This window comes from Glycine soja, chromosome 6, assembly GCF_004193775.1.
Source record: "Glycine soja cultivar W05 chromosome 6, ASM419377v2, whole genome shotgun sequence".
Taxonomy (NCBI): domain Eukaryota; kingdom Viridiplantae; phylum Streptophyta; class Magnoliopsida; order Fabales; family Fabaceae; genus Glycine; species Glycine soja.
The window spans coordinates 16,886,285-16,902,047 of NC_041007.1; the positions used below are offsets into that span (position 1 = coordinate 16,886,285).

The following is a 15,763-nucleotide window of genomic DNA, read 5'->3' on the forward strand; positions in this document are numbered from 1 at the left end:
CGCATTTCAACAACTAGAGTCAATTTCACATATCAACTAGATTTGAAATTCGTTTGACGCACGGTTTGATTAAATTATATATTTTTATATTCATATTTAGTATTTATATAAAAAATATTTACATTGGTAAAATTTATTTTTTAAAATATTTAATAGCATATTAAATATAATATATTAAATTATATTTTTTATTGAGGAGTTGTCTAAAAAGTATTAAGCTGAATGAAATTCATTTTTTTTTCAATTAATAATAGTGATGTAATACCTATATGAAATATATAAATTAAAAAATATAATAAATATAAATTTATAAATATTTAAATTTAAGTATTTATTTTTGTTTTTATGGATACTGTTTATATTACTTGAATTTTGTGTGTTGATAATTATTATTTTAAATGTTTTTCTTGAAAAATTAAAAATTTATTTTTAAATGATATTTTAATCATTTTGAAAATATTAGTTTTAATTATGTGATATTGTTGAAGTTTTGAATTAGTTAACCTTGTTACAGCTTAAATTGAAAATTATCTATCAATGTAATGAGATTTGTTTTTTTATTTATTATTATTTTATTACTTTCTATATTTTAAATTTATTAATCTATAATTATTTTAATTGATATTTTATTAATTTCTATATTTTATTTAATTTAATTGATATAAATATTATTTATCTATAAAGTATTATTGATATGCGTTACTCTGTTTTAATATTATTACATGTTATTTTTAATATTTTACAATTTTTATTAAATTAAAGAAGACAATATTATTAACAATAATAATTGTATACTTTAAAGATATTATATATTTATTATACACAATAAATATTGTTAAGTATTGACAAGTATACCAAATTGTCACGGGTAATAAAGTAAAATGGAAGATTGAATGTCGAATTCACATGGACTTTGCCTGTACCTGAGTTGATGTATACTCAATTTGTAAGTAAAAGATAAACAATTGTAATGAAAAAAATAAAGAAAGAATTAGAAGATAAAAGACAAGAAAAATAAGATTAAATGCAAATGATGACTTCAGAATTTAAATATATTGGAGCCTAACATGTCTAACTATCCTTCAATAGAGATATGTGAGTCTCATTGTATTTTTTTCTTTTGTTTTCTACTTCTTTTATAGGCTTAACGTAACTTAAAATTCACGTAATCTCGTGTTAAGCGGACCTTCTGGGGTTAGCAAGTAAGTATGACCATGATCAGGCGCTTAGAGCGGAATTCCTGTTAAGCGGAAATTCTTCGTGGACCTTCTTCGTGCTAAGGTCCAATCTTCAACTTTTCCTTCAAGGTTTTTTCTTCAAGTTTTTGCACAAATTTTTCTTCAAAAACACTTGTAATTTCATTCTTTTGAATCTTGCTTGGTCAAAAATTAAAATGATATTAAAATTCTCATTATTTCATTAAAAATAACAATAAAGTAGAGAAATTCTAATCATTCTTAATCAAAATTGACTATTAATTAAACTCAAATTTCGCATTTATCAAATATTTATTACACTATGGTCTGAGTTTGTAAAAATTATTATTATTATTATTATTAAGTTTTGAATTATCAAAATAAAAAATTATAAATATTATTTATATGTGCTATTCTTTTTTTAACAATATTGCAATATATTTTTCACATGTTACTATTTCTATTATTTTTCTTAAATTTAAAAAGACAACGTTATTAATAGTAATAATTATTAAAATTGGTGAAAAATTATTAATAGTAAATATTTTATCAAATATTTATTACACTATGGTCTGAGTTTGTAAAAATTATTATTATTATTATTATTATTATTATTATTATTAATAATTTTTGAATTATCAAAATAAAAAATTATAAATATTATTTATATGTGCATTCTTTTTTTAACAATATTATATACTAAGTGAACTTTATATATTTTATTTAAAATATTACTTTAAATTTAACTAAATTTATAAATTAATTCAAATGGTTCATAAAATATATTTTAATAATTAAAATAAAATGCTATTGATTATTTTAAATTTAAATATATTTATAAAAATAGTAATTTTAATTATTGTTTTTATATAATATATTTTATAGTAACAAATTTTAAAAAATTAATAAATTTGAGAATAAGTTTTAATATAATATTCGATGTTATTATAATGTATATTTATGTATCTATAAAATATTTAGGATTTAAATAAAATAAAATAAAACATAAAATATATTTTCATTTAAAACTTATTATTGGTAAGAAAAAATATATTTTTAGTACCTAATTTTAATAATTTTATAAAGTTGAGAATAAGTATTAATATAATATTTAATATTATGATAACATATTTATATATCTATAAAATATTAAGTATTTCAATTAAATAAAATAAAAATTAAAAAATATATTTTTATTTCAAAACTAATTATCGGTAAGAGAAAACTAATCGTATATTATTGTTGTTATAACATCTATAACAATATTTAAAATATGAATAAGATAAAATGAAAAAAAAATGAGTATAATAATAACTTATTATTTCATTTTATCTTTGTTATTAATTTAAAATAAAATTATATCGTAAAGAAAATATTACTAGTGAATATTAATATTATCAAAATTAACATTTAATTATTAAAATTATATATAAATAAGATTAATGTAATCAATTTAATTCTTCACTAAATACATAGAAACATTAGATCTGCGAGTATTATAAAATTGATTATCCTTCCACTAACCACCCATAATTTTGTCTCTTGCACATGTTACAAAGACAAATTATTGATTTGTCATATACTAAAAACTACTAAATAAAAAGGATATGTTCTTCCCCCTTAAGGTTAGTATATAAGTTGTTTTGATCTCATAACCATTCAAAACAATAGAAGAAAAGTTATATATCAAATAGATCTATGCCTACATAGTGGTACTTTTTATCTTTCATTATAAGTGGCTTTCTTTGTAGTTAATATAGGAGTTTAACATAAGTAATTTAAGAGATTGTGAATAGTAATTAATCGTACAATAAGTCTGATCCTGTGTTGTTAAAGTTAAAGTTAAATGTTGTGATATACTGTATTTTATTTGGTTTCATTTTATTTGTAAATAAAATTTAATTTTAATATTATAAATATTATATTATTTTTGTTTAATACTATTGCATAATAAAAAAAATTAAAATAATGTTAGTAAATTATTATTAATTCAACAATAATTCAACTATGGTTATACCATCAAATATTGAACAATTGTTTTCACCAAATGATTAAAATCTTGGTTACATGAATTACCTTATGCCCGTGTTGATCTTTTACGATATGTTTGGATTGATGGAAGAGAGTGAAGTGGGTGGAGCGTAAAAATGTTCCCTTGTTTGGTTTACTAAAATGAAGATGGGAGTGGATGAGACAAGATGGATCCCATTCCATTGTGAAAGGAGTAGAGGAAAATAAGCAAAAGAACAATGAAAAAGATAAGTAAAATTGATTTATGTTTGTGCTCTTTCATTCATTGCTTTGGTGTTTATAGAATTCTTACAATATTATTGGTGATTAATATAATATCAATTCTGTTATAACAGAATTGAATGAGCACTATGGTTATCCCCTAACGGAAAGTAAGCACAAATGTTGCCCCCTATCAAACATTATCATTCAAGTATGCTGGTTTGGTGCAGTTTCTGGTTGGTTTGGTAGTGGTTTGGTTTCCACTAGTGTTGTTATCGCTATCAATACCTCCCCCTGAAAACTCAACCTTGCCCTCAAGGTTGTAAGCAATGGACAACTCATTTGAGTTCTCTCAAGTGGTGTCGTTTGGTGATAGGCCATGCCACTAAACTAGCACCATTTTGGAAGGAGGGGAATTTGAGTGGTCCCATTTCCAATCCAATATCGAAAGAGGTTCGACTACAGGGTGGTTGTCGACCTATAATGGTGAAAGGAGCCTGGAACCACTAGTGGTGGACCTTGGTGTATCTTCAACAATGATACATGGAACACAGGGTGTATTTTAGAATTCGAGGGTAGTGTGAGCTAATACGCGACAGGGCCAATGGAAGCTTTTATCTGGAACGAACCATAGAATCATTTGGATAACTTAGAATAAATAGGCCGGAGTGAGAGTTGACGATATGGCTGGAGTCGCACATAGACCTAATCCCCTACTTGGAATGATAAGTTGCAATGATGGTTATTGGTGTACCGTTTCATGGAGGCCTGTGCTTTTTATAGGCGTCTCTGTAATTTGGCCTAGATGGTGTGTCTGGAGTTCAAAAGGGAGTTAATAGCTTCAATTGGAGACGAGCCCAACACGTATTGAGGGATTGATGGTTGTGGCTTGCCATAAGTTACCTTGAACGGGGAAAAACTAGTAGCCAAATGAACGAACATGTTATAACACCATTCCGCCAAGGTGAGATGAGGGTACCATTGAGTTGGGCGATTATGAACGAAGGACCTAAAGTGTTGTTCAAGAGTTCGATTGAGAACTTTTGTCTGATCGTCGGTCTCTTGATGATAGGAGGTACTCATCTTTAACTTAGTACCACTTAGGCGAAAAAGTTCACGCCATAACATGCTAATGAACACTTGGGTCTCTGTCGAAAACCAGGCTTTGAGGGAACCCGTGTAATTTGCACACCAAATCCAGAAAAAGCATAGCCACTTTACATGCTGTGTATACGGGTGAGAATAGGCCAGGTTGGCCTACAGGGGCCTACAACCTGACCTACATAAAGTCTGGCTTGAACTGACCTATTTAATTAAAAGGTTAGGCTCAGGCTTTTTTAAAAGCCTATTAAATTAAATAGACCAGACTTAGGCTTATTAAAAAGCCTTATAGGCCGGCCTATATATATATATATATATATATATATATATATATATATATATATATATATATATATATATACTTATATTATTTTTTGGGTACCAATATATAATATTATTTTTTAGATACAATTAATTTTTTTTTGAAACTATCAGACTTTGATTACACATTACTGCTCCATGACTTCTATTCCTATAATCAAGTAAGACTTTAATTACAATTTAGGTGTGAGTCATGTGCCATTTTATATTCCTCATTATTTTTATTGACTTTCCTTTTCCTTTAACTTTACTATTACGTTCCTACTCCATAAAATATTAAATATTTATTGTGAAGAAGGCTTTTAAAAAGGCTATCAGGCCAGGCCAGACTTTTAAAAAGGTCAGGCCGAGGCAAAATAAAAGCCTTTGATAGGCTATAGGCCAGGCTCAGGCCTCAAAGATTCATCATAGGCTAGGCTCAGGCCTTTCAAAGCTTGGCCTGGCCTGACCTATTCCTACCCCTAGCTGTGTATCATGGTAGTAAAGCACCAAAGTGTACGGCTTTGGAATAGCGGTCAGGATTGTAGAGAACCCATGGAATTGAGGGAGACTGGAAATGAAATCCAAGGATAGGTCCTCCCAGATACCGGCTAGAATGGGTAACGGATGTAAGAGGCCAACGGGTTTACGTGTCTTGTACTTTGTTTGTTGACACGCAGGGCACTTGGTGATGTAAGCTTTAACATCCTGACACATCCCTGTCCAATAGAAATTGTCTTGAAGACAATGAAGTGTTTTGGTGACCCCCATGTGGCCGCCCAAAGGAGAAGTGTGAAACTCTTCCAGAAGCAGGGCAACAAATGGACTATTAGCTAGTAACCATATCTTTCCCTTATAGAACAGTAGGTTGCGGTGGACCAAGAAATCCTAGTGATCCTCTGGATGTTCTTGAATCTATTGCCTCAAAGCGGTGAAAGTAGCAAAAGTGTGAAGTGAAGTGCATAACTGGTCTAAGAAGGTAAAATTGGGAACAAAGTATCAGATAGAGGCCCTGAGCAGAGGATCATGACAATGCATTTGCCGCGACATTGCCAGCGCCAAGACGGTATTGAATTTTGTAATCGTATCTTAGTAATTTAACTAGGTGCAATTGTTGTTCTAGAGTTTGTAAGACTTGCAACAAAAGCTTCTTTAAACTCTTATGGTCTATGATGATGGTAAACGGGTTGCCCAACAAATAGTGCCACCATTTTCGCACAACATATGTAATTTCGTGGAGTTCTTGGACATACATCGAAGATCGTTGCAGTCGTGGACAGAACATCTTATTGTAGAAGGAGATTGGGTGATTGTTCTGGTCCAAAACAACTCCCATGGCCACGCCGGAGGCATCTGTTCCAGTGTGAATGGAATTGAAAAATTTGGTGAAAGTAGGATAGGTGCTTGAGTCATTACTTATTTCAGGCTCTCGAAGGCCAATTGGGACTCAGAAGTCTAATTAAATTGGTCCTTACACAGTAAATTCATTAATGGAGTAGCCAATTAGGTGTAACCACGAATGAAATGACGATTAAAATTGGTAAGACCAAGGAAGCCCCATAATGCAGTAGTGGAAGAAGGTGTGGGCCTATCCACCATAGCAGGAATCTTGGCGGGTTCTGGGGCAACACCAGAAGTCGACACTAAGTGTCCCAGGTTTTGGAGATTTTTTATGGCAAAAAGGCACTTAGATTGGCGTAAGTGAAATTGGGCTTCTGCTAGAACTACAAACACTGCCTCCAAGTGCTGCACATGATATGACAACGAGGAACTATAGATCAATATGTCGTTGAAAAAAATGGCGTTGAACTTGCATAAGAAAGGTTTGAGTACTTTGTTCATGGTGGCCTGGAAGGTTGCCAGTGCGTTACAGAGGCCGAAAGGCATAACTCTGTACTTATAATGTCCCTGGTGAGTGCGGAAAGCTGTTTTGGGGATATCTATCTCGACCATGCGAATCTGATGGAATCCCTGTCGCAAGTCCAGCTTGGAAAACCATGAAGCTTCACCCAATTCATCGAGGAGTTCGTCGATTGTCGGCATTGGAAACCTGTCCTTCACTGTTATCACGTTCAAAGCATGATAGCCAATGTAACATCGCCAGCTGCCGTCTTTCTTTTTTACCAGCAACATTGGAGAAGAGAAAGGACTCTGACTAAGTTGAATTAAACCTGCATCCAACACAGATGATACTTGTCTTTCGAGCTCAGCTTTCTGGCTATTTGGGTAATGGTAAGGTTTGACGTTAACTGGGTTTGAGCGTGGAAGAAGGTGAATGTGGTGTGTTATAGGACGATGTGGGGAAAGACCCGAAGGTTCAATAAATAGGAATTTGAATTTGGCAATAAAAAAGGTAATGGGCAAAAGGGTAGTGATGTTAGAAATGGTTGAGGAAGAAGAGGAAGGTTGGGTTTGGTTAGGTACACTGGTGATGTGGAACAAGGTCGAGAGTGAATGAGTGTGCAACATTCACTTAAGCTGATGGCTTGAGCTAGTCTGATTGGTACGTCTGCAAAAAGTTTGATGGGCTGGCCCAAGTGGGTGAAAGACATGGAAAGGGCGGTGCAATCAGTAGTTACAGGCCCTAACCCCTTAACCTATTCAACTCTTAGTACAATGTTGGCACCAGATAATGTGAGGGCGAAAAGGTCTGTGGTTAAGGTATGGCCTTGCACTGTTATTGGAACCTGGGTGAAAAGGGATTGGCATTGCATGAAATTGCCATTACCCACCATCACCTGAAGAGGGTAACCCTAGAAATTTCTCGACACTTGTCTGAACAAAGTTGTGGGTACTACCTCCGTCCACGAGTATGGTCATGCGTTGGTGGTTGATGACACCATAAACATGAAAAGTCTCCAACATCGGCATACTTGTCATGGAATTTAGGCTGAGTAAGGGTGTTTTAGAAGAGGAAATGAATGGTGGTGATGGGGGAGCTGAATCAATGGTAAGGCTCGATGGTGAAGGAAAAGGGTAAATGTCATCATTTGCGATAAAAAGATGGATACGGGGTTTACAACGATGGCCCGTAGTCCATTTTTCCTCGCAATAGTAGCATAAACCCTTATCGTGACAAACTATGATCTCCTCCAAGGTCAATCGTTTGAAGGGAAGCTTGGAAGAGGTGGAGGGTAAAATGGTGGCCATAGGGCTATTGTGATTGGAAGAGCAAAGGCTACAACGTCTGTCGTTGATCTTGTCTTCCTGCAATTTTGTAAAAGAAACTGCTTTCGGAAGCGACAGTGGTTGGAAAGCTTGTACCTCCCGGCAAAGCTTAGGGTTCAACCCAGAGATGAAACAACTGAGCAGGAAAGGAGGGGCTAATACAACAATGCGATTCGTGAACATCTCGAATTCATTGAGGTGATCGTTAATTGTTCCTCATTGCTGGAGTTTGAAAATCGCTCCCTGATGGTCGTCGTAATACGACAGAGCGAAGCAAGATTCAGGAGCTTGAAGCATGGTGGACCATGATGTTAGGAAGCCATTCCTCGACATCCATTAATACCAGGATAAAGCAGGTCCATCCATATAGAACGAAGTGATTGTAAGTCGTTTTGCATTTGGAACACATTGATAATCAAAGAACTGTGTAATTTTGAAAATCCACCCAAGTGGATCTTGACCATCAAAGCGTGGAACATTTAGCTTCATATGAGGTCAAAAAGAAGGTGGGGGTGGTGGTGGATATGTAGGTGGTGATTCAGGGGAGGCAGTGAGTTGCTCTAAGATGGAGTCGATTTTGTTGTTCGTGATAAATTGAGCTTGGGCGAAGGCTGCGTGGTTCTAGGTCAAGGTGTTTTGCCCCTGGGTGAGGCAGGTCACTCCTTCCTCGAGCCTTTCTATGGAGGATTGTTAGGTATTGTGTTCCGGCATGATGCAAGGGAAAGGGGCAGATTAGACCAAATTGATAGCAATGACTATCCAAGATAAAGGAGCAGAGGAAAATAAACGAAAGAACTATGAAAAAGATAAGTAAAATTGATTCATGTCTGTGCTCTTTCATTCATTGCTTTGGTATTTATAGAATTCTTACAATATTATTGGTGATTAATATAATATCAATTATGTTATAACAGAATTGGATGAGCACTATGGTTGTCCCCTAACGGAAAGTGAGCACAAATGTTGTCCCCAATCAAGCATAATCATTCAGGTATGCTGGTTTGGTGTGATTTCTGATTGGTCTGGTAGTGGCTTGGTTTTCACTAGTGCTATTATTGCTATCACACTGTTTTATCCCAATTTCGTCTCCTCCCAAATCGGGGTGCAAGGATTGGAATGCTTGTTGTTAACTTTGTAAACTGTCTAATCCAATCGTTAGTGTAACTGTTGATGCCACATTCTACTTGGATTTTTGTTGTTGTTGTGCTTTATTCGTTTGTTTATTGCTTGTTTCATGTTGATACCTAGTTAAACCTATCTTTCTTTCTGTTCCTTTTCATTTCTTGCTTGCTTCATGGCATCTTGATTCAGGTTAGTTTTTTTTAATCCATAAAGGCATATTAAAATCATGGTTATAAAATGAGAATTTCATGATAAATTTAATACTTTTATAATGTTAACTTCACTTAAAAAAAATAGAAAAAAATGTTGATACGTAAGGAACATGATAAAAAGAAAGAATAAAGTTAATATAAAATAATAGTAACATAGGAAGTGAAAAGTTATACTTTATTTCATGCTGGTTACTTTTCAAACGATGGAGTGGAATATTTGTTCTATTCTTTAATGAATTATTCAAATAATAGAATGGTAATTTTAGTCCAATTTATTTTTTTCCATTATATTTTGATCCATTCTGTTTAATTATCTACCATCAATCCAAACATAGTCAAAGTGATAACTAAGTAAGTAACAACACCCACATTTATATACTATTTATTATCTCTTTTCAAACGATGGAGTGAAATATTTGTTCTATTCTTTAATGAATTATCCAAATAATAGAATACTAATTTTAGTCTAATTCATTTCGTTCCATTATATTCTGGTATGTTATGTTCTATCACCTACCATCAATTCAAACATATAGCCTATAAGTGATAAGTATGTAGGTAAAAACACCCACGTTTATATACTATTACTTTACAGCAAATCTTTTATACATTTTCAAAACTAATTTGATATGAGTCAATGTTATTTAGTGAAACTTCATTCCCGTGATCAAAGCACACCTAGTTTAATCTTTCTCTTGGGGCTTTTACTTCTCGCTCAAGCACATGGAAGTGATAAGAAAATTGGGTTTTATCAACAAGAGAGGAAATTTGACAAATTATGGTGCATCACTTGTATAAGTTATTGTCCCTATAAACATGGTGTGTTTTATATTCTTAGTTACGCACGCATGTAAGTTGCTTGATTTAATTTATGCTATTGAAAAGCAATCACCTAAATTATACAGTCCAATTTATTATTTAATCAAAATATTAATGCTTTTATATATCTTTGCTAAATTAAAAATTCATTTAAAAACTATTTTAATTATGGAAAAATCTTTAACATCAATTATAAAAATTTAGTTTTAATTAATTTTGTTAAGAAAATCCAGGTATTTGACCAGAAAACCAATTGAAAAAAATTAATTGTGTAATATATTACAATATCTTTAAATAATTTTAAATATAAAGCTAATTACAATGTATTACTTACCATTGTGATTGTTCTAATCTATATCTATAGTATATAGATACAAGAATATTTTCTAAAAGGAAGGTTGACATGTGTCATTCTCTAGAATTGTAAAACAATTAATTATTTTTTAATTTTACATTGAAATTAAAAAATATATATAATAATTAGTATAAATATTACCTTATATTAATGAGTATTAAATAAGAAAAATTGATTTGTGAATTTGATTTCAAGGAAATGATTTATTCTCTAATTAACCTGATAAACACGATTCAATTTATGATTGATATCAATAAGTATTTGATTTCAAGTCAACGATTTTTTCTCTAATTAAACCAATAAACATGATTCAATATATATATATATATATATATATATATATATATATATATATATATATATATATATTATTCAGCATATAATCATTAAACGTAAGCTATCATTTAATTTATAAAAATATTATGTTTAATAACATATGCTACAATTAATTATATGCTGAATAAAAATTTAATGATTATATGCTGAATAATATATATATATATATATATATATATATTTAATTATATGTTAATAATTTGAAAAATAGGAGAATAAAAATTACATTTTTAGTAAAAAAAATATATGCTCAATAATTTTTTTAATAATTATATGCTGAATTATATGTTAATAATATAAGCTGAATCATATAATAAAATTATAATTATAATTATAATATTATATAATGATTCACCATATATTATTAACGAAAGCGCGTAATAGAAGCTAACTAATATCAACTAATATGTCAATAATATAATGATTCAGCATATATAATTATATTAAAGGTTGATCAATCAATTAGTATATTACAATTATTTTACAATCAATTATTACAATATCCACTATTATAATTAATGATATAATAATTAGTTACATTTCCAAATTACTTTAATAACTTTACCAACACTTGTAAATTATAATGGGGAGTTGTGGAGTTGTGGAGTTGATATGCGTGTGTCATAACTACAATTTCTTCACCAAATTAGTCAATGCAATGGATAAATCTCATGTGAGGCTCTCATAGAAATGTTGGATACAAGTGCAAAGCCAAAGTACAAAGTAAAATAGGTGAATAGTTTTAATGTTTATTATAGTTTTCCATGGGTTAACATGTGATTTTAATATTATAAATATAGAATCTCATTGCTCTTACACCTTACACCTAAACTTTTTATTTCATTTAATGGAATCTTTGGTCTTATTATTTTTAATTTGTTTTTTTACGAATATCTTATTTGTGCATTTTGTTCCCATATTCTCATTTTAATATTTTTAATTTTTTGCGTACATTGATGCAAGTCATCAACAAAGGAAGGGAGAGACGAAAAATATTGTGGTTGCCTTAGAAAATACTTTTTTTTAATCTAAAATATGTCTAAATGAATAATTAATAGACAAAATAATAGTATATTAATTAATTTTATTAAAATAATTGTATGACCATAAAATATATAATTTAAATCCCTACATAAAATTAACGGTATTTAATTATTTTTAACTGCAAAATTAGTTAACAGTATTTAATGATAGTAATAATTAGGAAAGAAAAAGGAGGTTTTATAACAAATAATTTAACGAACGTTAGTTTAAAAGTATAATTTTACAATAATTGTTTAATTTGATATATGTAATATGTCACAGTAGAATAAAATGATTTTTTAGCAGCAATTTTTTTTATATAAAATAAGTAGTTTTCTAGTTTTTTGGTTTGTTTGTTTAAATTTCTTTTGCTTTAAAAAATAGTTTTGTGTTTTTTTAAAGAAGAAAATTCTATGTAGTTATATTTTTTAATCAAATATTATATATAGTTTATGAGAGTAAATTATCGAATATTTTCTTATAAATTATATATTTTATATTTATTAACATTTAGAAGAAAGAGAAAAATATTAAAAAATTTATCGAGCTCTAAAATCATTGAAGATATTAGTTTGATTTTATAGCACATAATGTAATAATGACACTGTATAATTTATCGCTCTTATAATCAATAAGATCAGGTAATAAGGAAAAAAAAAACATTTCTTTTTCATTTTCAAATCTACTTTTCCTACATGAAAATTTTAAATTAAAAAGTGAAAATATAATACTATATTAATTACTAAAATTTGATTGTCTATTTAATTTATTTATTGTTGAAATAATGTTAACATGCAATATTTTTAATTTCATTTAATATAAAAAATTATTTTATAGTGAGTAATTAAATTTCTATTAATTGTATGAACAACCATTGTAAAATTATACTTTTAATCTAACGATTGCAAAATGTTAAAGTTTTGTTTACATAAATTCTTTATTAACTTTAATATATTATATATGTGTATAAATTGTTAAATATACATATATTAAATTTAAAATACTAAATAATTATGAAATGATTAATTTTAAAATTATACTTTTAATCTAACGATTGCAAAATGTTAAAGTTTTTTTTTTCTATTTCTATTTAATAAATATATAATAAGGAATGAAAGATACCCAAAAAAGAAATTATTTTTTAACTTCACTATAACTTTCATTATTACTTTTATTTTTTATTATTGTTTTAAAACTAAAAATATTCCTGAAAATGTTAAAAGTTAACCAAATACACTTTTATATATCTCAAGAATAACATTCCAAGCTACAATATTCTTAACATGTGATTCTCGAAAATACAATATGATTCCGTTAAAAAGAAATACACTTGCATATTATAAATAAAAATTAATATTTAACATTAGAAGGTTATGAATGTTATGTTTTTTTTATGCTACCTAATAAAAAAATAAAATTAAAATAATATTATTAAGTTATTATTAGTTTAACTATGGTTATACCATCAAATATTTTGTTTTAGGGATATACCATCAAATCTTGTGCTTCAATAAATGATTCGATTTTAAAACCTTGCTTACATCATATTGAATTACCTCATGACCAAGTTGATCTCTAAGTGATAACTCTTCTTTTATTTTTTGTATGAAAGTGATAACTCATGTAGGCAATAAAATAGATAACGAGTTTTACTATTTCACAACCAATTTGACATGAGTCAATATTATCCTAATAGTCACAGCAAAAAATAAAGGACTAGAATATTCTAGCGGTTAACCATTCATATCTTCAAGTGAAGATTTTTCGAACTGAATTCTGTTTTAATCTCATTATTTTCTCTTTATATATTCCATGTTTTCTCCTAAGAACGAATATAAAACTTCATGGTTTTTTATGTGATGTTCAAAGTGTACCGGGTTTCATCTTTTCTCTTGTGGCTTCTGCTTCTTGCTCAAGCACATGGAAATGATAAGATAGGATTTTATCAACTCAAGAGAGGAAATTTACATCTGAATTTGACAAATTATGGTGCATCAGTTATCTCCGTTATTGTCCCTGATAAACATGGTGTGTTTTATATTACTAGTTATGTATTACAGTTGTTTAATTTGAAATCACATGAGTGACATAACCCTTTTTCTTTTGTCTTGTTTGTCTCTTCAGGGAATTTAGGTGACATTACGCTTGGCTACGATGACATTGAGCAATACAAGGCATGATCAAAGTTCAATTGTTTTGTGATTCAATCAACTAATTAGTTCCAACAAAAAAACAAAAAAGACAAATAAAGGGTTTCTTTGATTTATTCTTCCCGCAACTCTTTCTCTTATAATTAACTTTAGTTTTATCTTTTAGATTCGGTATGTTATGTTTGTTTATTCTGAATTGGTGGCTAGCGTTAGAGCAACCCAAATATTATTTGACGAAGAAACCAAAGTATTGACCAAATTTATTAATTAATCCAAAATTGTCTTCTTTTTTTTCATCATACGTCTACAAATGATTTATTGAATAAAATGATACCGAGCTGACAATTTTTTTCCTTTATATGGTGGCGTGTATAAGGAATATATAATAACAATCTAGCTAATAAACCAATAATTTCTCATCTTGAAACGTTTTGCAGAATGATTCATGGTACTTCGGAGCCACTATTGGACGTGTGGCAAATAGAATTGGACACGCTCAATTCACATTGGATGGTCATGCCTATAAATTGCCTGCTAATGATCACGGCAACACCCTCCACGGTAATTAAATTAATTACTAATCAATTCACGACATATAGAAGTTCATGCCATTCCACGTATATTTGCCGTGGCATTATGCATAATTTCCTTTTCTAATTACATTATTGATGAAATTAGTTATAACTGAACAATTTCTGCCTATGAAATATCAGGTGGTTTCACAGGGTTCAGTGATGTTGTATGGACAGTAAAAAGTCACAAGGAAGATGACCACGTAACATTTACCTATGACAGTTATGACCATGAACAAGGTACGTACATTCTTTAACTTCAGTTTTAATAATAAGAGAAATGATAAGAACGCTTCTTTTTTTATTGTTACGTGGGAGCACAAATTTGACGTTTTAATAACAAATTTTCTAGGCTTCCCTGGAAGACTTGAAGTAAGTGTGACCTACATGGTCATTGGCACAAACAAATATTGTGTGAAAATGATTGCCAAGCCAATAGACAAAGCCACACCAGTGAACCTAGCGCATCATACATACTGGAATCTAAAGGGCCACAACGGTGGTGACATTCTATCCCACGAAGTTCAAATCTTTGGCTCAAAGATCACACCAGTGGATAAGAAACTCATCCCCACCGGAAAATTCGAATCCGTGAAGGGCACCCCATATGATTTCCTAGAACCAAGGGAAGTCGGTAGCCGAATCAATGACCTTCCTGGATTATATGACATGAACTACGTGCTTGATGCAAGTAGCCCTAATCACTTCAGAAAAGTGCTTATAGTGAGAGAAAAAGTCTCTGGGAGGAAGCTAGAGTTGTGGTCAAACCAAATTGGTCTTCAGTTCTACACCGGTGGCATGTTAAATGCTACAAAGGGTAAGGATGGAGCCATTTATCATAAGCATGGTGGTATGGCCTTGGAGACACAAGGGTTCCCTGATGCTGTGAATCATTCAAATTTCCCATCACAGATTGTGCGTCCTGGGGAGACATATAAGCACTACATGGTCTACAGATTCACGGCTAGCTGATTTGGTTTCTGAATTTTAGGACATCTAGTCATGATTAGCGGAAATGATTCAATAAATCTTGCTCCTAGTCCTATATGTATCATTTTCAGTACGTATTTATCACGTGAATAAAAGTTTGTGGTATAATTAATCTCTTTGAAAGTACTTTTCTTTGGATTTGTCCGCTTGATTGGACCTAAAACAGAGTGCGCTTAAAATGTAAAAA

At 30.3% G+C, this 15,763-nt stretch overlaps 1 protein-coding gene across 1 annotated transcript; it reads left to right on the forward strand.

The window, feature by feature from the left end:
* The first annotated feature begins 13,723 nt into the window (after window positions 1-13,723).
* Window positions 13,724-15,763, forward strand: LOC114414039 (aldose 1-epimerase-like). The gene is made up of 5 exons (XM_028378410.1): window positions 13,724-13,892; window positions 13,989-14,038; window positions 14,452-14,575; window positions 14,728-14,826; window positions 14,939-15,763. The coding sequence occupies exons 1-5, from the start codon at window positions 13,724-13,726 to the stop codon at window positions 15,556-15,558; spliced, it is 1,062 nt and encodes a 353-aa protein (XP_028234211.1). The 3' UTR covers window positions 15,559-15,763.